This window comes from Centruroides sculpturatus, unplaced genomic scaffold (assembly GCF_000671375.1).
Source record: "Centruroides sculpturatus isolate CEXI.00-Female unplaced genomic scaffold, Cexi_2.0 scaffold319, whole genome shotgun sequence".
Lineage (NCBI taxonomy): Eukaryota > Metazoa > Arthropoda > Arachnida > Scorpiones > Buthidae > Centruroides > Centruroides sculpturatus.
In genome coordinates this window covers 34,025-55,736 of record NW_019384636.1, presented here as the reverse complement: position 1 = coordinate 55,736, position 21,712 = coordinate 34,025, and the positions used below count along the sequence as shown (strand labels likewise).

Here is a 21,712-nt window from a genome sequence, read left to right as displayed (position 1 = left end):
CAACAGAAAAAAAATTCATTTTTTTAAAATTTGTTTTGTTTAACCACTTTGATATATTGCTCCAGACTTAAATGGCAAATACAATCTCCTCATTTTGTTTGATTTGAAAATCATTTAGAATGTTAATTTGTTTTTGTAAATAAACTTAATTTTATCTAACTTTATTTAGTAAATTGATTCAAAATAATATAATTTAGAGATTTGAATTGTCTATCTATCTATCCAGTGGCATCCTCTCTACAGAGGGTTGCATTTGATGAACTATTCCTCTCCATGTTTCTCTATTCCAGGCTTCTCTTAAATCCTTTCCAGTCCAGTCTTTGATGTTATCTCTCCAAGTCTTTCGGGGTCTTCCTCTAGGTCTTGTCCCCTCCACCAGTCCCTCAATCACCGTCTTTAGTAGTTGTCCTCCTGATCCTCTAGCCAAATGTCCAGCATATCGTACCTTTCTTTGTTGGATATTTATAAGCAACCTTCTCCTCAAGCCCAGCCTGTCCAAAACTTCCTCATTTGTTATTTTCTCCGTCCAACTTATTCTTTGCATCTTTCTCAAGCACCACATTTCAAATGAGTTAATTCTTTCCATCATTTCATGCGTAAGAGTCCATGCCTCACATCCGTATGTTAGTACACTCCAGATCATTGTCCTTAGGATTTTTATTTTCAGTTTTATGTTAAGGCCTCTGTTTGTTAATATATGATAGATCTGATAAAAGGCAGCTTTTGCTTTATTAATTCTGCTTTTAATTTCCATTTTACATCTATTATCACTTGTTATCCAGCTTCCCAGGTATTCAAACTTTTTAACCCTTTCAAGTTCCTTATTTCCCAGAATGATCTGGAATTCCTCCATATCTTCCTTCTTTGAAACCTTCATTACTTTTGTCTTCTTTTCATTTATTTTCATATGGAATTTCTCCAATCCAGTTTTGAACAGTCGATTCAGAATTTTCTGTAATCCCTCTTTACTTTCACTCAGCAGGACTATGTCGTCAGCGTATCTTATGTTGTTTATTAAGCATCCATTGATTTTCACTCCTTCGTTAAAATCCTCAAGTGCTTCTCGCATCATCCACTCACTGTAAATATTAAATAACAGTGGTGAAAGTCCGCATCCCTGTCTCACTCCTTTTTCCACCCTTATCCAGTTGGATTCTTTCTCATCAATTTTTATTATTGCTTTCTGATTTTTGTATAAAAAGAGAATAATTTTAATTATCCCTTTATCTATTCCAATTTTTTGAAGTATTTCAAATAAAATTGTGTGGTTAACATTGTCAAACGCCTTTTCATAGTCCACAAAGCACAGATAAAGATCTCTGTTTTTTTCAATCATTTTTTCTCCAATAAGCCTAATTAATGTAATGGCCTCTCTAGTTCCTTTGTTCTTTCTAAAACCAAATTGTGTATCATTTAGTTCTGCTTCAATTTTCGGTTCTATTCTTCTATAGATAGTATTAGTTAAAACTTTTGACATATGGCTTATTAAACTTATTATTCTATGTTTGTCGCATTCCAGTGTTCCTGCTATCTTGGGTATAGGTATAAATATTAAATTAGTAAAGTCTGTGGGTAGTTGTTGTTCTGCAAGAATTTTATTAAGAACATGACTTATAATCCTTCTTCCCTCAAAACCCATTGACTTAAGCAATTCTCCATGCAAGCCATCAATTCCAGGTGCCTTCTTATTCTTCAATTTTTTCAAGGCTGCCTCAACTTCATCCTCCAGAAATTTAGGGGTTTCATCATCGTCATATTCCTCTTCCAGTTTACATTCCATGTTATCCTCTGTTTTATAAAGTTTTGTCAAATATTCATTCCATCTTACTAATTGCCTTTCCTTCTGCATTAAAATTTCTCCATTCTCATCCTTTATTGCCCCAATTTTCACTCTTCTTTTCTTTCCTGAGATTAAATTAATGTTTTGATAGACCTTTCTCAGATCTTGAGACACTTCATGTTCTTCTAATTCATGACAGATTCTGTCTAGCCAATCTTCCTTAGCTTTTCTTGCCATACTTTTCACTTGTTTATCGATTGTTCTATATTTTTCTTTAGCATCTAATGTATTTGCGCTTTTCCATCTTCTCCTTTCATCCATTTTCTCCAACACTTCTTTCGTAATCCAAGGTCTTCTTGCTTTTCTTCTCTCCTCTCCGAAAACCTGGTAAGCACTTTCTTTAATTTCCCCTTTCATATTCTCCCAAAGTTCTTCCACATTTCCTTCCAAATTTAAATTTTGAAGTCTATTATTAGTCATACTCTCATATTTTTCCCTAATGTTGTTAATCTTCAAATCATCAATTCTCAATTGATGATTTGAAGATTCAATTGATCTTCAAAAATCAATTGAATCTTAATAGACAATTCAATTGATCTTCAAAAATCAATTGAATTGTCTATTAAGCCTTAACTCCCTAAATTATATGACCTTGACTCCGAAAATTGTTAGTTTGCTTTATCAAAAATTTATATTAACTGCTATTCACCTAGTGATTCATATTAATGTGAATTGACTGTATATAAAAAATCATAAGTAAACTAATAGTTTTATAACAAAATTAATTTGTTTTCAGAGTAAAACACATAAAATTTATTAGGCTTCATTAGCAACAATATTATCATTTTCACATAAAAAAAAATAATAATAATTGCTTACTAAAGAACTAAGAATTAAATTTAAATAAAAGTTAAAGATAAATTTATGTTGGTATTTAAAGCTTTATTTAAAACTTTAAAAATATCAACACAGATATTTATCAGATACAACAAAATTCTTTCAGTTGTAGTCAGTAATGAAATACACTGTCGCAAAAAAATGTATGCACCCAGAAGAAATCGAGCCACAATCACGAAAGTTGGTAAGAATGTAGACTAGTAAGACACATGCAAATGATTAAAAATTCAGAACAAAAGATCGTTTTATTAAGAAGTTATGGCATGAAAAACGTTACAAATCATTAAGTAGTAAAGCCACCTCTGGCAGCTATACAAGCCGAAACATGGTGTGGCATTGAATCAATTAGGTCACCTATGACACCTTGCGGAAGATCATGCCATAATCTTTGCAACTGGGCAGTTAATTCACTTGTATCACGAGACGACTGCATTTGCCTTTCCAACACGTTCTAGACGTGCTCTATTGGCGAGAGGTCTGGTGACCTGGCAGGCCATGAAAGTACATCATATCCTTGAAGACATTGTTAGGAGAGTCTCGCAGTATGTGGACAAGCGTTGTCCTGCTGATAAATGGCACCTGGGCGACTTGATAGAATAGGCAGTACAACCAGCGTTAAAATGCTGTCCACGTAACTGCGAGCCGTCATGTTGACTTGAAGGACGACTAGAGGTGATCGTGTGTCATAACAAATCGCTCCCCACACTGTCACACCTTGTGTAATTGCTGTATGCCGCTCGACAACAAATGCCAGATCGGACTGCTGGCCGGGCCATCTCCACATGTGTGTTCGGTGGTCATCAGCACTGAGACTGAATCGGGATTCATTGCTGAAGACCACACGCCTCTAGTCGGTCACACTCCAATTTGCCCGAGGTCGGCAAAAATCCAATCGACACTGCCCATGATGTGGGGTCAGTTTTAAGCGTCTTAATGGACGTTGGCTTCTTATACCATTGTCGGCCAGTCGTCTTCTAATGGTTTCTCTTGATGCCACCGGATGCCTGGAAGGTGGTAAATGGCGTCAAATCGATGATAGCGACGTTGTTGGTGCAGATGTTGCCGCTCTTCTGATTGCACGATCCTCGCGCTCATTTGTGTTTCTGGGACATCCTGACCCTCCGCGACAGTAGACTCTCCCTTCCGTCATCCACTGTTGCCAACACCGAGCAACTACCATATTGCTCCGACAGAGGTGGCGGCCGGTACACCTGTTCGACCAACCGGCTTCTCTGAGGCCTACTGTATGGCCCCTTTCAAACTCCGTCAACTGCTTGTACTGCCGCCTGTTACGTCTCAGAGGCATCTCTATTCACAATACCATCCATCCAAGTTGACAGATTCGTTTAAATAGCCCTACGGCGCAAGCACTTGTGCTTTTAAACTCTCCCAGCTGCGCATCTCATATGCTCATACCGCCGTTAGCCTTATCTCATTGGCGTCAAAATTTTTATCATTTGCATATCTCTTACCAGACTAAATTTGTACAGACTTTCGTGATTGTGGCTCGATTTCTTCTGGGTGCATACATTTTTTTGCGACAGAGTGTATAAAATAATTGTTATATTTAAATAAAAGTATTTTGATAAATAGGATTAATGGTTAGTTTCAAATTAAAATTGAATTATGTACTGTTTTCCTTTGTGGGCACGCAACAAATTGCATGCTTTCTTGGGACAAGTTTGAACAAGCCTTTAACCAGTCAACTTGTGAAGTTCCACTAGTGCCTGCAGCAGGTAATGAGTAATTTATGTTTTTTGCTAACTTGTTTCTAAGTTTGCCTGAAAGCATGGAGTTATTAGAAGTTCAGTTTGCCTGAAAGCATAGAGTTATCAGAGTTATCAGAAGAGTTATCACGGAGTTCAGAAGCAGCATGCTGTCAACAAATTTTTGTTTGCTTGTGATGAAAAAGTGGCCAATACACAAGCAGTTAATGGACATCTGTAGGGAGTGTCTGCTCTTGATGATTGCATAGTATGCAACTGGGTTTGTGAATCCATTGGAAGAAACTCTGTCAAAGATGATCCACACTCTGATTGCCTTGTTATTGCAACTTTTCCTGAAAACTGCACTCAAATGGAACATGTGGTAATGTAAGATGGCTGACAGTGGATGAAATTGCTGATGCTACAGGCCTATTGCAAGGTACAATTCAATGGATTCTGATTGATCATTCATACATGAGGTTTCTGCATGCTGGGATCCATACTAACTGGACAATAAAAAGAAACTCAGTTGAACTGAAGTTTGTCTGTCAATGTTGGCTAGGAATGCTGCATCTAATGGCTGTTTTTGGATTATGTGATCATGATGGAATTTACATTTTATCCAAAACTAAATGGCAAATGAAACAGTAGAAACATTGTTTTCCCACCTCCCCAAAAGTTCCAACAAGTTGCTTCCATCAACAAAGTTCTCTATGCCATTTACTGGGACAAACATGGATTGATTCTCATGCATCTGGTACCTAAAGATCACACAATTGCTGGTCAGTGTGCAAAAAATATGCTGGGCAAACATTTGTTGCCTGCAGTTTGTGAATGGAATCCCAAGTTTGCTGGCATATATTTTGTCTTGCATTGGGACAATGCTTCACTACACAGAGCTCAAGTCATTCAAGATATTCTGATAGAAAAAACCATTGAAATTCTGCTGCATCTTTTTGTATTTGCCAGGTCTGGCTCTGAGTGAATTTTGGCTATTCACATATCTAAAGGATTTATTTCATGGTATGCATTATTTGTTAAGATTGCTCCTGGTAGTGCACTTCTCCACTGGTACATAAGAACTTCAGAAAATGAGTTACATAGTGCTTTGACAAGTAGTTAAAGATGCGAAGTGTGTCTTGACAAAGATTGGGATTATGTTGAAAAGGGACATCAAAAATTTTTTCTAGAACTGACTCGTTTAGAAGTTATAGCTAAAAGGTACATAATTTTGGTATGCACCTTGTAAATAATAGACCTATTACAGAAATAGATATAATAATATCTGTAGCTTAAAACTATAAGATATTTAAACAAGAATTGAAAAATCTGGTAAAATTCTGGTAAAATTTTTGTTTATCACATGAAAATTAATATTGTAACAATGGCATTCTGTCAGGGCAATGGCAAAATTCACTTTAAAGTGAGAACTCACTTTATCAGTGTTTGTTTTAAGGCATGTTGACCATATATTTGATTTTTACATTTCAAAATTTGCTAGCATTGGTGTTTCATTTATGATATAAATGACATTTTTAATCAGCAAAGACTCTGCTTTATTCAAGAATCAATAATTAATATCACAAAATAAATATGATCCAGAATACTTTAAAGTGTCCTGGTTCATCATAAGAGTCTACTTATTACAAATACACAAACATTAAAACTCAGAACATTAAATTCATTCCAAAATTCAAACTATTGAATTCTAGTGTAGATGAATTCTGTAACTAGTGTCACATTCTAGATTGATTCTCTATGAATAACAGCCTGTTATGAAAATATATTTTTCTCTTATTAACATTTATTAAATTGTGAAGGAATGTGTGTGAAACATGTGATAAAACGACAAAGCAAATAACAATAAAATCGCTTTATTGGTCGAATGAGGGAACAGAGATTGGAATGTTCATCACAGAGACAATTATATATATAGATATATGTACAGTACAATGTCTCTGCTCTCGTTCGAACTTCCCGCAAGTTAATATATACTCACCATGGGCAAATGCGGCTCCGAGAGCCGCATATGGCTCTTTTTGAGTTACATGCAGCTCTTGCTGAAAGTGTTAATTTCTGCTTTTTATTATTATTTTTACAATTTTATTTCCACAATTTTGTGAAAATATGTTNAAGCATGTTTTCGATACTTGTAGAAAATGGACATTAGTGTTAGTTTTAAATTAATATTTCAATTGACATCAACAAATTATAGTATCAATTTCATTTTTATTACTACTTTGATATTTTACTGATTTTTGTATAATTTTTCTCTTCTACAAACATAATATTGTTTAAGTTGTTTTTGACATGTTATATATATTGAAATATTACTTGTTGATTATTCAAATCACAATAATTAATTATTTAAGATTTTTCTGAACAATATAATATGAATCTATTTTATATAGGATATAACATCGGTTTATTTATATGCTAATAAAATTTTACTTTGAAAGATCTTGATTTTTGCTTTCTAAATCCATCACATATTTGAAGTTTTAGCTGAAATGCTTTAGAAATTGTTTTAAAATAAAAATTTATAATATATTTTATTAATGTTATAATATATATACAAGATGTTACACTTGAAAGTACCCAGTTAGATTTGGGCTATAAAAAAATTAACTGTTAAAGATGTAACTTCACTAAAGATTTTATGAGAAAGAACTTGCCAAATTTCATTGAAAAAAAATCACCACATCTATGAGTGCTCCAGCAGTCAGTTACAACGTAAAGGTGTTGGGCAATTTCCTGCTATATACCCTGCAACATTCCTGTCTCACACTGGAAATGGCTGCAGTAATGCACTCCTGAAGTTCCTAAAGGTCTCGGACTGATGTTACTTGCATAAATCATATCTTTCATGTAACTCCATAGAAAGAAATCTAAGGGAGTCCGATCGGGAGATCTTGGTGACTATGTTTTCAGGCATATCAGACTACAACATGGGTTTTCTTCTGTGGTGAAGCCGTCTTGTCACTGTACTTTTACTTGCTCAACAATTATGATATAGATGCTCAATGATTTGACACTTCCCTTCAATCTTTTCCTATTTTCTATCCCTCCCTACTTACTATTACTTCCTCTTCTAATTTCAATTTTATCAAGTCTAATTTCTTAGAGGTAAAGTCTGTGCACATACAGACAACTTCTCTACTATTTTAACGTAATGTAATGTGGTGAAGCCATGACTGGGCGAAAATGCTCATGATTTGACTTTTGTGCCATCTTGTAGCATAAAAAAAAATCTATAATACTTGATGAGTTTTTACACCAGATGTCATTTGTTGCTTTTATACTGTATATCTAAACCATTCATTTTTTATGGCAAATTAAAATCAGGTACTTTAATGTAGAACAACCTATATACAGAATAAAAATGTACAGTACAGAACTGCAACTCCCATGCTTTTTGCAAAACCTACATTTCGGCTCCCACTGACCTCTTGCTTGCCCACCCCTAATATATACAATCCCGCTTAAAACTATGATAATTTCAATTCAACTTAAACCTAATCTTATTATTAGTTACAACTAAAAAAGAGAAAAGAAAGGATGAAGGATAGTTAGAAAGTCTATCTGTAGCTGAGATCGGTGTGTCCTGACAATGGGGTGAATATCGACAATGGTCACTTTGTGGATGGTGAATGTCCAATTCATTAGCATCTAAGAGAATAAAAAGCAGTTATTCATTGACAGGTGCTGAGGTAGGTCCTTGGACTTCTCCAGAACTGTTGGCTCACCTATTTTTAAGATCCTGTTCCTACTTCTTGGTCTATACTGACCCTCTCTTTTGTCCTAATCCTTGTACTGTATCTTGTCTCCTTGTCTCCTGGTCTCTCACTTGACCTCAGTGGAGAACCCCAAAAGTCTCTCTTGTCTTCACCTAGTGTCTGCAGGTCCCCTTCGGACAGGACCCCCTTCCTGTCCCTTTGTAAACTGGTCAATCAGGATCCATGAATAATACAGGAAAGGGTTAAAAACGGAAGGAAGAAGAATTATAGGAAAAAAGAAAGGAGTTCTTATTCTATATACAGTACAATTATATTCAACAAAATGGCAGACAGCCACAAAATATCTCACATTTCATAATTTTTATAAACTTTAAAAAGCTTGTGAATTATGAAGCATTTTAAACATTTATGAGGCGTGTCTGGAAAGTAAGTACAGTTTCGTTCTACTGCCATTGCAGTGGTAGTATCGCAGTTCAGTGCCTGCGTGTCTCTGGTTGATTGTCAGTCCAGTGACGCCATTACAGCTGGATTGTGTTGTTTTTCCACGTGTTAGTGAGCATTCAAAATGTTTAAGACTATTGCTGATCCCACCGACTGTGAAGTGCATTCTGTAATACGATTTTTGAATGCAAAGAATGTTAAGCCAGTTGAAATTCATTGTCAACTTGTAGAGATTTATGGTGAAAATGTAATGAGTGATGGAATGGTTAGAAAGTGGGTNTTAGTTGCATTCTTATAGTTTGTGTGAAAATGGTCCAATCTGAATACTTAGTAGATACATTATACTGATAATTTTTAACAGTGATACACAATATACTTATTTTTTTATTTTTGGATATTGAGGCATATTATGTAAAATTTACTTTATTTATTAATTAAAATATATAGTGATCATGAATTAGAATATTATTGTTTTATTTTTTATTCATTCTAAACTTTTATGGTTTCTGTCAAAGTTATAAACTAAAATTTTAGTTTTCAATTTAAAAACAAAATGTCAGAGTTTAAATATCACATAATAAATTATTTTATTTTAGATTAATAACTTTTAAATATTTAATTGTTTTTGAATTAAATATAATAAATTTTTAAGCATTTTGAACAAATATGTAGCTATATTAGTAAGAAAGTATCAAATATGAAAATTTCAGAATACTTTTTTAAGATGTGATTTTAAATGTATTGATTCCAGTATCATTGATATCAACAAATTGATAACTTTTAAAATTTTATGTTAAAAATCCAAAACTAGATGATAAAACTAAAAATTAAATCTTTATATATATATCCCAGAAGAGAGGATGGTCAACGACTACTAATTAATACTGGTGTATATTAAAATTTGAAAAGTGATTTGTGTTAGTCAGGTTGTGATGACCCTTCATGTGATTGAAGTTGCTAACCTTAACATCCGAAAGATATTATATAAAACTTGTTTATATAAAAAAAAAATATTGTAAAAATGTGAGAATAATTGCTTTTATATTATAATAGCGTTTAAATTTTGCAACTGGTTCTATAAACTATGTGGGAAGTATGTTCTTGTAAATATCACATTTTATAGAAAAATTATTGGGCTGCAATTTGAAGAAATTGTAGACCTATAAATTTCCACTGTCTTCCCTATGTCTGTTTGTCTGTCCTTCCTTAATCTTAAGAAAGGAGTTAGATAGATGAAAATCAAGACAAAATATGGCAAACTTAGGGCAGGAAGTTCAGATTAACTAAATAGGAATGAGATGGTGGCTTAACCTCCTATCTGTAACCAAATTACTTAATAATTAATTTACCTTAAAGTAGCCCAATTAAAGAATCTGATGGTTTAAGATAATTATATATCTAATTTAGTTATAATTTTCTTATTCAAAATTTTCCTCACAACACTGGTCATGTAAATGAAGCAAACACTCCAAAATCCTGAATATAAGATCAGTGAAGAATTTTAACTAAATGTGTTAATGTCAGATTGGGGATAGAACAAATTAAAAGCAAAAAAAAGTCATTAATTTCTATGACGAGCCAATAAAAGGAACAAGTGAACAGAATAAACCAGACACTTGTGGGAGTTGATCCATTGCTCTTGGGCGAAACAAGACAAAAGGCAAGAAACCAAAATGTAATGGAACAATAAGTTAATTTAATTTTCCAACAATTTTATCCCAAAGGATATACAGCACATTGAGTTTCTTGCGTAGTACATTAGAATTCCAACAATAATCTTAAGAGTCCTTCTTTGTTAGAGATTTACATAGTAGAGACAAAAAGTTTGAATTTGAATCTTCACCACCCCCTTTACTTACAGACTTGAAAATTCATCGGAGATCTTTGTTTCACTATTAAAGTATTCCCTCATACCTTTGTTTTACAATCCTCTACAATAGTTTTTCACTTCCTCTCACTCAGCTATTTGGTAACAGCTTCCTCACTCATGATCCACACTTCACATTTGCCATCTTCTTGAAAAACCTCTTCCCATCAACCTCTTTATCTGTTTCCCCAGGGATTTAACAACCACACTGGTCATTCCATCATAGCCAGGGGAAAACTCATTAAGCGTAAGACACATTAAAAATAAACACATTTTTGATGTACAGTATACCTAATAAGTAAGATCTGTAACACTAAATCAACTGCCATATAACATTGGGCTATTAATTGGTAATAATAATAATTATAAATTATTGATAAATTTGACCTTGGAGGCGTTAGGCACCATCTCGTATTAAATTTAATAATTATAACTTAATTAAATTTAAAATTATTTAAGTTGTAATTATTAAATTTAATATGAGATGGTGCCTAACGCCTCCCTCTAGGGTCAAATTTATAATTATTATTATTACCAATTAATAGCCCGATGTTATATTGCAGTTGATGTAGTGTTATTGTAATGTATTGGATTTTCTAAGTTGTTTATATTTATAAGTAAGATCCTACTTTGAATCAGTTTTTGTTCTGTTCTAACTTTCTCAGACAATCTGAATTTTCAAATGTAATCTTGAATTTTTAATTCATTATTGTTTTTTTTTAAATATTCCAATATAGAATGGAGAACAAAAACAAACCAGAAGCAGATCTTAGGGGTATATCAAAAATGTTTGTTTTTAACATATTTTAATTAAAATTTTTCATTGGTCTTATAATAAGGTTTTTGCCATGTTTTGAAATTTTTTATGTATCAGATTTTAAATAATTTATTATTCAAGCTTTTTTGTGTAATGCTATTTTAAAAATTTTAAACTTTTTGTATAATTTGACTTGTTCTAAAATCAATGGATATACAGTTATTCTTTTTAAATTTTTTATTTTATGCTGTTTTATGTATTTTTAAGCTGAGGATGACCAGAATAATGGCTAAAATATTTTTGGTTAAATTTTTCTTCCTTTAATAAATTCTGTTTAATTTTTGATGTATGGATATTATTGTATTAAAGATACTCTTTTATGAAATAAATATGGAGTATCATGTATAACATGGTCAAAGACATATACATAAAAATAAAAATATTATATTCTAAATATTTTGAATTTAAAGTACTACAATATAATAATTTTTGTTTCTTATATAGAAATAATTAAAAACTAACTTATTGGTAAATAAAATTGAATAAATTTTTTATTGGAATTTATTAAAAATATTTCATTTAATATAAAAAGTAGTCATAATATTATATATTCTAATGTTTTATAATGTTTTATTTTACTTTAATTACTAAAAATATGATAGATCTGAATTGTTTATCAACTATGTTAACATTGTAATAAAAAATCATTAGCTTATAAATATATACAGTAGAACCTCTATTATCTGGACTAATTGGGGATGAAGGTAGTCCGGATAAGGAAAAATCCGGATAATCGAAAAAAATACTTTAATTTGTCTTTTAATGATAATACAACACGTTTTCTTTTCGATGACATATCGATAATATTAAAAGTAAATACTGTATTTAAATCGTGATCAGATTTTCAAGAAACAAACGTTCGTATTGAATTTGGACTACTACTGACCAACGCTAACAGACTACCTATTGTATAAAAGGCCCTCTGGTGGTGCAAGAAGACGGATTTTATAAAATAAAAAGCAGTAGAAACTGCATTTTTATGAATAAAAATTTGACAAACTATCATTTTATGACGAGTAAAATATTTTCGTCGCGTTCGCGGCTTTTAAGTAATGCATAAACCTTCGAAACGCCGGACCGCGAGGCATAGACGGTGGCCCACGTTACCTATGCCTTACGCCGCCCTTGGTCATAGAAATGATGTAATTTGAAAATAAATTATTTATAAATACGTATGTCAAGTTATATTTTTATTACGACGTAAAATATATTTAAGAGTTTACGACCACTGTGCTGGGTGAGACGTTGTTGAAACAAAAAAAGTTATGCATTCCATCATGTACATAAACAGTGTCGTAATTCACCAAGTGCAAATCAGCAAATTTGTAAAATTTTTGTTTATTTTGGACAATCCGGATAATCGAAAATCCGGATAATGGAGGTCCGGATAATGGTGGTTCTACTGTATTTAAAAATTTTCTTAATGATTTATAATTTTTAATATCATATACAGTAGAGCATCATTTATTCGAATCAATTGGGGACTGAGGTTGTTCGGATAACTTATTTTTTGGGTAACCAATTATGTATGAAAAAATATATTAACCTAACCGTGTTGAAATTTTTTTCCATTGCATGTTGCTTCATGTTGAATTTTCGTTGATATTAAGCCTAACGTATACTTTTAAAAATAATAATCATGGCTATTGTATCGTTAAAAATTATTTATTGTATTTTTTACAAACAAAATAAATATATTGAAAAATATAGAAACCAAAAAATATATACTTTAGAAGATCTAGTATCAAAAACGTTTGATTCAGCGTGACACACAGTCCTCAGAAAAACACCACACAAAAGTGCCAGTGCTGCCAGCTAAAAAAATACACACCAAAAAAAAAAAATATTAGAGTAGCCCAAGATACAGCCATAGATTGCAGCGCCCACAGCACTAGCGAAAATTTAAATTTGCCAACTGGAATGCTTTTGGATAAATGACGCTCTACTGTATAACCTTTGTGAAACATGATCTGATTGTTTATTAATTTTATTTGTAAATTAAATTCAATAGTTCATGAATCTAATTATATTTTTAGTTCCTTCTTACAAACATTTCAATTCCTTGATTAGCTTTTTAACTGATATATATTACATTTTAGTATTGAAATTTTATATTTTATGTTAAAAATTAAAATTTTTTAATATTTTGACTCATTCAGAATTTATAATACTTTCATTTACAAGCAATTTTTTTATTTCAGTTATTAATAGGTTATGATACTGGTGTGGTTGTTTTATGGGATTTGCGAAACAGATCGGCAGATTCAAGGTTTCAGTGTAGTGAGGTATGTTAAATTTAACAGAAACTAACTAATATTGTTTATGGCAATTTATTCATTTTACCAAAAAATATGATCTGTATTAACTTGTAGTATTTATACTAAATAAATGCATTTGTGAAGAGAACCCAGCTGTCTCTAATCATTGGGTTTAATGAAATTTTATGAACCTGTTGTATTTATTGAATTTGTTATACCAAAGCTATTGTGGCCGTCGGCCATAATATTGTATAAAATATATTAATTTTAGTTAGTTTTAAGTTTCTTTGTTCCTTTATTTCTGACTTTTCTAGAACCTTCCTTTCCAACCTTTTCCCTTGGGTGGGATTAACAATCCCAAGAAATGGGAATGGAACAAAGGGTGAAGTGGGACCCTAAGGCAAAAAAGAACAAAGGAAAGAGCAGTCGAGGTGGAACTCTCGAGGAGGACTGACGAGAGAAGGTAGTGCTCTGGATCGCGTGTGAGACGATCGGAGACTACGAAGCTAAAGGAGAAGTCTGGGCTCGAAGTCCGTAGAATAAGGACGGAGAAGTGGTGCAGCGTCAGATTGAGTGTAAAACAATTAGAAGCTACGAGGAGCCAGCGAATCGATAGGAAGAAACTCTTATAATAGAATTTTAGAGGAAGCCATCGAAAGAATCGTACGAAAAGACATAAAGGAAGGACGAGAGACAACGTTCCACGGAAAGGTCCACGTGGTGTTCCACCCAAGGTTTCGAATTCAAAGTCCCGGGTATTTCCTTCTCCCTCTTATACTTTATTATTTCTCTACTCTCCTTTTTTTTTTCCTTTTTAGTCATAAGTAGTGTAAGAATTATTTGTAAGTTTTTGTATCGCGTATAGTCGTAACCCTCAATTAATCCGCTGTTTGTTAGATCGAATTTTAACGCCTGTACATACAGTGATCATTGTATTGTTGGGATCTGGAAGAAACGAACCTGTTTCGAAGTGACAATAAATATCTTTGTGTTCAATACATCCAAAGTGTATTTATTTCGTACCTTTCCGCTCGCGGGACATTGTACTTGTCGCAACGAAACACCACACTATAATCCATAAATTTATGTAATCTGGAGAAAATGACACTAGAATTTTTTGGAGCACTAAAATACTTTTGCAGAAAAAGTTGTTTATTTATTTGGTAGTGTAGTGATTTTGGTTAAAATAACATCAATTTAACAACAAACTTTTTGTGTGGAATTAAACCTGGTATCATGAGTGGGATGCCCATGGTACCAGGTTTAATTCTACACAAGAAGTTTTTTATTTTTATATTTACATTTAAATCTTATACATTTAAATTATTATAAACAGTTTTTAGTAAATCTCACCAAAAAACCAGCAAACCATTAGGACCTTTACCTAAACAAATGTTTTCATCCATATATAATGGATATTGTTAGGTTTAATGAAAAGAATATAGAAATTAAACACCAGAATGAAAATTGGAGCAGTATACTTTAGTTTAAAATTTTAAGCACAAAAGAGCATTGGCTCATTATAACTGTACGGGGCCAGGCAGATTAGAATTAAATGGCCCCATACACAGTGCTCACTTCAAGCTTCAAACATTTTCTTTGGGTGGAATCTCCTGGCATTCTCTTGGATTCAGCACTCAAGTAGTATATACTTTTATTGCATCAGATAATAAACTATGTTAATTAAACAAGAATTTGAATAGTATATACTTATAAATTACAGGTATTTAATGTAACAAAGAAAAAAAACAATTTTTTATAAATTAAAAAAAATATCTTAACAAAACATGAGATAAAAAAAAATTACAATTACAATGAAAATTAAAAAAAACAAGACATTACAGGGATGAATAAACAAAATTTATTATATCTTTGTTAATTTTTCAGCTCAATAAGCACAAAAAGCAATCAATTCATTGTAATCAACCCTATTTGAAATATAATTTTCAATATATAATATTGTAAAGTTACATAATTTTTCTTGTCAATTGAATTTCTATAATTTTTAATTTTTTTAAGGGCATTGAATGATTATTTTGCTGATATATTGGAAACAGAAATTGACAAATATATTTTTTAAATATATTTATTGCCATTTAGTGCATCAAGGAGTTGTCAGAATCAAATGAAATTGTACATTTGTGAGTGTAATGATGATATAAGTAAGTGATTACAAAATGAAAGCAAAAGGATTATTTATTGCAAGAAAAACTATAAATGAAAGGCCTGTTGGACCATCTCTAGCATGAATACATAATGTGTTACAGGTGTCATGTAGTCTCTAGAGGCATCTTAGTCCATAGTTGCTGCAAGTGGTCCTCTAGTTTGGCCAAATTTCTATGCTGTCCAACTTGGTGTTCCAGGTAATTCCAGACATATTCGATCGGTGACAAATCAGGACTGGACAGGGCAGGGAAGTATAGCAATCCAGATGCCTTGAAATGGTACAGACAGACATATGGGACTGTAATGATGGTGCCACCTGTGTTTGGATGGCGAATAATATGGTTGACTGTGTGTATGCTTGTTGGAGGATCAGCAGTCTTCACATGCTCAAGATTCCATTGGCAGATAGTTATCTGCCAATGCATCTTGAGCATGAGTGCCGTGTGCGAGTTCTCTCTCATATTTTGATCCTAATGCTCTTCACAGTGTTGTCGGAACAGACTATTTGACAAGATGACCATTTGGCTTCTCCCAACTGCATGATTCTTTTCTTCTCAAACTCAATTAGTTGTTCATATAGTCTTCAATTGTGACATAAAGGCATCTCTAGTGATACAGCATTCCTCTGCAACAGGTAAAGTACAGGCAGGATGTCTTTGTCCCCTTTTTTTTATAGGCCAATAGGATGGATGCACTTTAATGCTTTACATAGTTGCATGCCAAATTTTGCAGTGATATGACAACTCTTCCTTGGTATGCTAATTTTTATGGCAATGAGTGTATATATGTTACCGCTAAAGCTCAAAAGTCGTTAATGTGTACATTACCTAGCTAATCTGCAGATTAACTAGGGTGATCCGTTAAAGTTGCTAAAATTGTTCCATTTCTCAAATTACCTAGGTAATGTGCAGTTTATCTAGGTAATCTGCAAATTACCTACTAGCCACTCAGTAAAGTGAAAATAAGATCTTTGCTGAAACAACAGCAACGTTTCTGTATGCTTAAATTAACATAATGTTCTTTATTTAATTTTTGATATCTAAAGAATCAAGTTAATACAATCAAACAATCAACAAATTAGTTGATAGAATCAATCATCAACCAATTAAAAAACATACAAAAAATCAAACGATTTAAAATATTAATACAATTAGGGAAATTATTATATAGATAACCACCTATGGAATTTCGGGACTTTGAGTATCTATCTGAACTGAGGGGACTGAGACGACTTTGACGACACCCTACTTTTGGATCAGAGATGAAAAATAATAAAGTTATCATACTTTTTCTGGTGATTGCATGATATAATTGTGCAGTTAATGTTACCTATGGTGAGTAAAATAGTGGCTCGTCTCTGACTCCAGCAAATAGAAGAAAGGAAACAGTGGGGACGCACGTTCTAACCTAACCTAACCTAGTCTAATAAATTACCATAATTATTATCAACCAAATTATTAGAATAGGTTAGGTTAGGTTTGAATGTGCGTCCCCACTGTTTCCTTTCTTCTCTTTGCTGGAATCAGAGACGAACTGCCATTTTACTGACTATAGGTAACATTATCCAATTGTGCTTACTTATTAGTGCAGTCTAAAGATTGATGACACTTTGAATTTCATAGCAATTGGTTTCTGCGACAAGCACACCTATTTGTGGTACATTTATTTGTGGCAAAGATCGTATTTTCACTTTATGGAGTGCCTAGTAGGTAATGTGCGGATTACCTAGATAATCTGCACATTACCTAGGTAATTTGAGAAATGGAACAATTTTCATAACTTTAACGAATCACCCTAGTTAATCTGCAGATTATCTAGGTAATGTACACATTAACGACTTGCGAGCTTTAGCGGTAACATATATATGACAATTAGTGTTTCATAGTCACCAATAACTTTCTCCATAAGCTCCTAGACTTTCTTCCTAGGTACTCATACAACCTCACCAATGCTCTAGAGTTAATTGATTACCTCAAAGACTTTATGATCCATGGCCCAGTATACTTTTTTGTGTGTAGTAAACTAGAACTTATTATACAAAGTTTCAAAACACCTTTCTTTTTTCTAGTACAAAGTTGACCCCCATAACACTGTTGATAATTCCGTTTTATATGAATTCCATGTTGTACGAGCCACTTGGATTTTACAAATACGTAAGCTGTTCACAGCCCGGCACATGTATTTGTAAAGTCTAAGTGACTCGTACAACATGGAATTCATATAAAACGGAATTATCAACAGTGTTATGGGGGGTCAACTGTACTCTCTTTAATTTAATCCAGCTATTCTTTACAGAAAGAACATCTTAGCCTAACTGATGTTTAACTTGAAGAAAGCCATTCAAAATGGTTGAAAATGTAATTTAAATTAAAGAAAGTGATAGAAAAAAGAAAGAAAGGTGTTTTGAAACTCAGCATACGTTATTGTTTGTGACTTCTAGTCTCTATTTTTCCATTTACATTGAATCCTGCTTTTGTTCTCTGCTTAAAGTCCTCCTTAGTAATGTTAAGGACTCGGCTAAGCACCACTTAACATCTTAGAGCTTGCTGCTCTCTTATGCCACACTTTTTTTTTACTTCCAAGAACACCCTCAAAGATCTAATTCTTCATCATTCTTTCACCACTTCCGTCATGCCTAACAATCATTCCCATGATACTGTATAAAGCTGGTACATATGAAAGAAAACTGGTTACTCTGTACACAAATTGCTAGAAATAATAACTTTTGATTAACTTTCAGTAGTAGTCCCTCAGTTTTCACCCTTCTTTGCAAATACTAAAGATCCTCAGATATCTTCCTCTAATCTGGTATATAGCTTCTTGATAACAAGCACTGAGTTCAGCAGTAACATGATTTTCTTATCGCAAGTACTTTCGATGAGTATTATATCATCGTCCTCAGGCGAAAAAGTGATATAAGAAAATCATGTTAACACTGAACTCAGTGNGCTTTTATACTCTCTTTCTACATACTCACACACATTATATATATATATATATATATATACAATACCTGTTGTGGATCACAGAACCAACTGCAAATTAGAATACATGGGTGCTATAGGGTCAACTTTAAACATTTGCCTCAAAGAACATTGGGCTTTCATCATGAAAGGGCTAGCCAACATCACATTAGCAACTTTCACTTTTGACCCAAACATAGACGTACATTTTGAGTGAGCATGCTTCCCATAAAGAATAGCTTAGATATTTAGAACAATTAGAAATTTACAAAGCCACATTTTCCTTGTGGCTATCAACTTTAGAAATGTAGATTTCTTTCCCCTGTGTGGAAGTCGACCTACAAAGTCTAATCTTACAATCCTCTTCCTTTGCTCTCTCTTATATCATCCCCCTTTTAACATGTGGACAGCAGTCACCTATTCCTAGTACTTTTTCTGTTCAAACTGGTTTAATAGCTGAATTCAAACTGCAAAGATCAATTAGCCTGATGCCTGTTAAACAGATGAAAACATTTTGCTTTCTTATAGTTTCTTGCTGGATGTTGGTTATATATGCAGTATTTACTAAGTATTAATGTTTAACAATTATCGTCATCAGTTAATATCTATGAAAACAAACAATATCTGCTTAGTATATATGTTTTTACAGAATGCTAGTCTGTATAAATTATTTTAATATTTTAGATTTATTTATTTATTTTCTTTTTTTTCAAAGTATCTGACATCAATATCTTGGCATAATGATGGAAAACAATTTATATGCAGTCATACTGATGGTAGTTTAACTACATGGAATATAAGGTCTTCCAAGCCTATATCTGTCATGTATCCTCATGGTAGGTTTTTTATTTTACCATTTAATAATTTAAATTATTTAATACATCTAGCATAACAAAACTGCATTTCTTATTACATTTTGTGATTTTATGCCATGAATAAATTATGTCTTGCTGTATTAATAATTTTGTCATATAATATAATATGAAAGTAAATTTAGTACAATTTTTAAATTTAGTTTTTAATTTTTAAACACAAACACACTACAACCTTTGATAAATCAGCAGTTTCAATTTAATGATATACAGCTAATGTTTTAGTCATCTTCAATAACCATCACCAGACTAATCAGGTTTGATTTTTTTTTTGTTTTTTTAAGTATCAGACATTAGTGTCTTGGCATAATGAAGAAAACAGTTTATATGCAATGTTTTTAATTTTTAAACTGTACTTTTTACCAAATCTTTGTACAGTTAACAATAGAGAGTTACATTGAATTTAGTACTATATCTTATAATAATTTATATTCATACATTATAGTTTAATCTACTTTTTAGTTACATTTGTTAATAGTGGAAATCATTCTCAATTCAGTAATGAATTTTGCAAAAGGTAGAGTAAAAAAAATGTATACAGTTCCTATGCACCTGAAAAATCAGGGAAAGCCAGAGTTTTGTTAGCATTCAAAAAGTCATAGAAAGTCAGGAAATTTGTCAAAAAGTCAGGGAAAGTTAGTGAATTTGCCTCCATGATTGTCTTTTTGATTTCCTTTGCTGACAGTATGACTAACTATATCTATATCTATGGGCAGTCACACCACCAGCAAACAAAAAGTATGTGTAAGAACTACTATTCACTTCCCACTGCTATACCTAGAGACCAAGGTATAGGTTCTTAGGCAGTTTTTAAACCTTCCACAACTGTATTAATTGAGTTAATTTTAACAAGCAGGGGTTTAGAATATTCTATTGTGCAATGAAGTTTGGGAAAAATTAAAGCAGTTCCAGGAATATTTGCAATAGAAAAATATGACAACCATTAAAAAAAAGGAGTAACATCTTGGCTAAGCTTATAGACATTAATTGGAGAAATTTGCTAAAATGCAGGGATTTTGTTTTAAAAGTGAAATTGAAACATTGTTTACTTCGTTTCTTATCAGTTGTTAAATTGCTACCTACTTATATGGTTGTGTGCTTGCAGGAGACACAAGTTAGTTTCATTTACAGAACCATAGTTTTAATTTTTATGAAAAACTGAAATTGGAATAGAGCTATAAAAATAACTAAAACAAAAAATTAATTTTTATTTTAAAACTTGTTTTGACACTATTTAATGTGTGAATTTTATATCAACTTAAAATGAAATAGTCACTTGTTCCCTTGCATAGAAAATTGGTAAATTAATAAACTGTTAAAAAATTTTTTCTGAATTGTCTCAATTAAATAGATGAATAGTCTTATCACAATTTAAAAACTATTTTCTTTAATTTTTAGTTTTTTGTACATCAATATATATTATAAAGGTAAGTGTACAATGTGCATGTCACTAAAACTCAAAAACAAGTTCTGGTACGATCAAGGGAGTTATATGGTGTGGTAGCCCTCTATCCCTCATCCATGAAGAAGGTTGCTTCCCTTTTTTACGTGAAGGGCGTGCTGTTGAAGATATAAAGGCTGGAAGTTTTGCTATCTAGAAACTTCTAGAACAGTCTAGAAAATTCGAGAGTATTCGAGAGCATTCGACAACATTCCAGAATGTTCTGGAATGTTCAGGAACATCCCAGATCATTGTGGAACATTCCAGAACACTCTTGAATGTTGTGCAATGTTCTGGAACATTGTGGACCATTCGAAGCCTTTTTTTGTATGGGTGGGACTACCCATTGGTGGGGGTATATAAAGCAAGATTCATCGTGGGATGGAACATCAGTTTCTTATCAATGACGAAGGGAAGAACCGAAAAAGAAGTGAAAATTCCAAAGTAGTGCAGTGAGTGAATAAAAACAAACAGTGAAGTGTGAGTAGTCAAAGTGATACAGTGACTGAATATAAATCGAAAATAAAGTGTGAAAACTGTGTAAAGTGTACTTAGTGTATTTGTTACTAAAAAGTTGATTTGATTTATATTTTATACAATGCCCAAACTTAAAAGAGGAGGAGCTCTTGCCAGTTCTGAAGCAAAACAGTGAAAACAAAAAGAACAGCAAAATAACGAAACAGTCGAAGAGTGCGAGGCACGTTTACGTTCCCAAAGAACGAGAATGAGCACTGTGAGAAGCAGAGAAACTGAAGAACAACAAAATG

General features: G+C 32.5%; 1 protein-coding gene across 1 annotated transcript in view; it reads left to right on the top strand.

The window, feature by feature from the left end:
- The window catches only part of LOC111625861 (syntaxin-binding protein 5-like), a 181,612-nt gene that overhangs the window by 141,856 nt on the left and 18,044 nt on the right, over positions 1–21,712 (top strand). The window contains exons 6-7 of the mRNA XM_023369101.1: positions 13,447–13,530; positions 19,348–19,468. Coding sequence (XP_023224869.1) covers positions 13,447–13,530; positions 19,348–19,468 — 205 coding nt within the window. The remainder of the gene's footprint in view (positions 1–13,446; positions 13,531–19,347; positions 19,469–21,712) is intronic.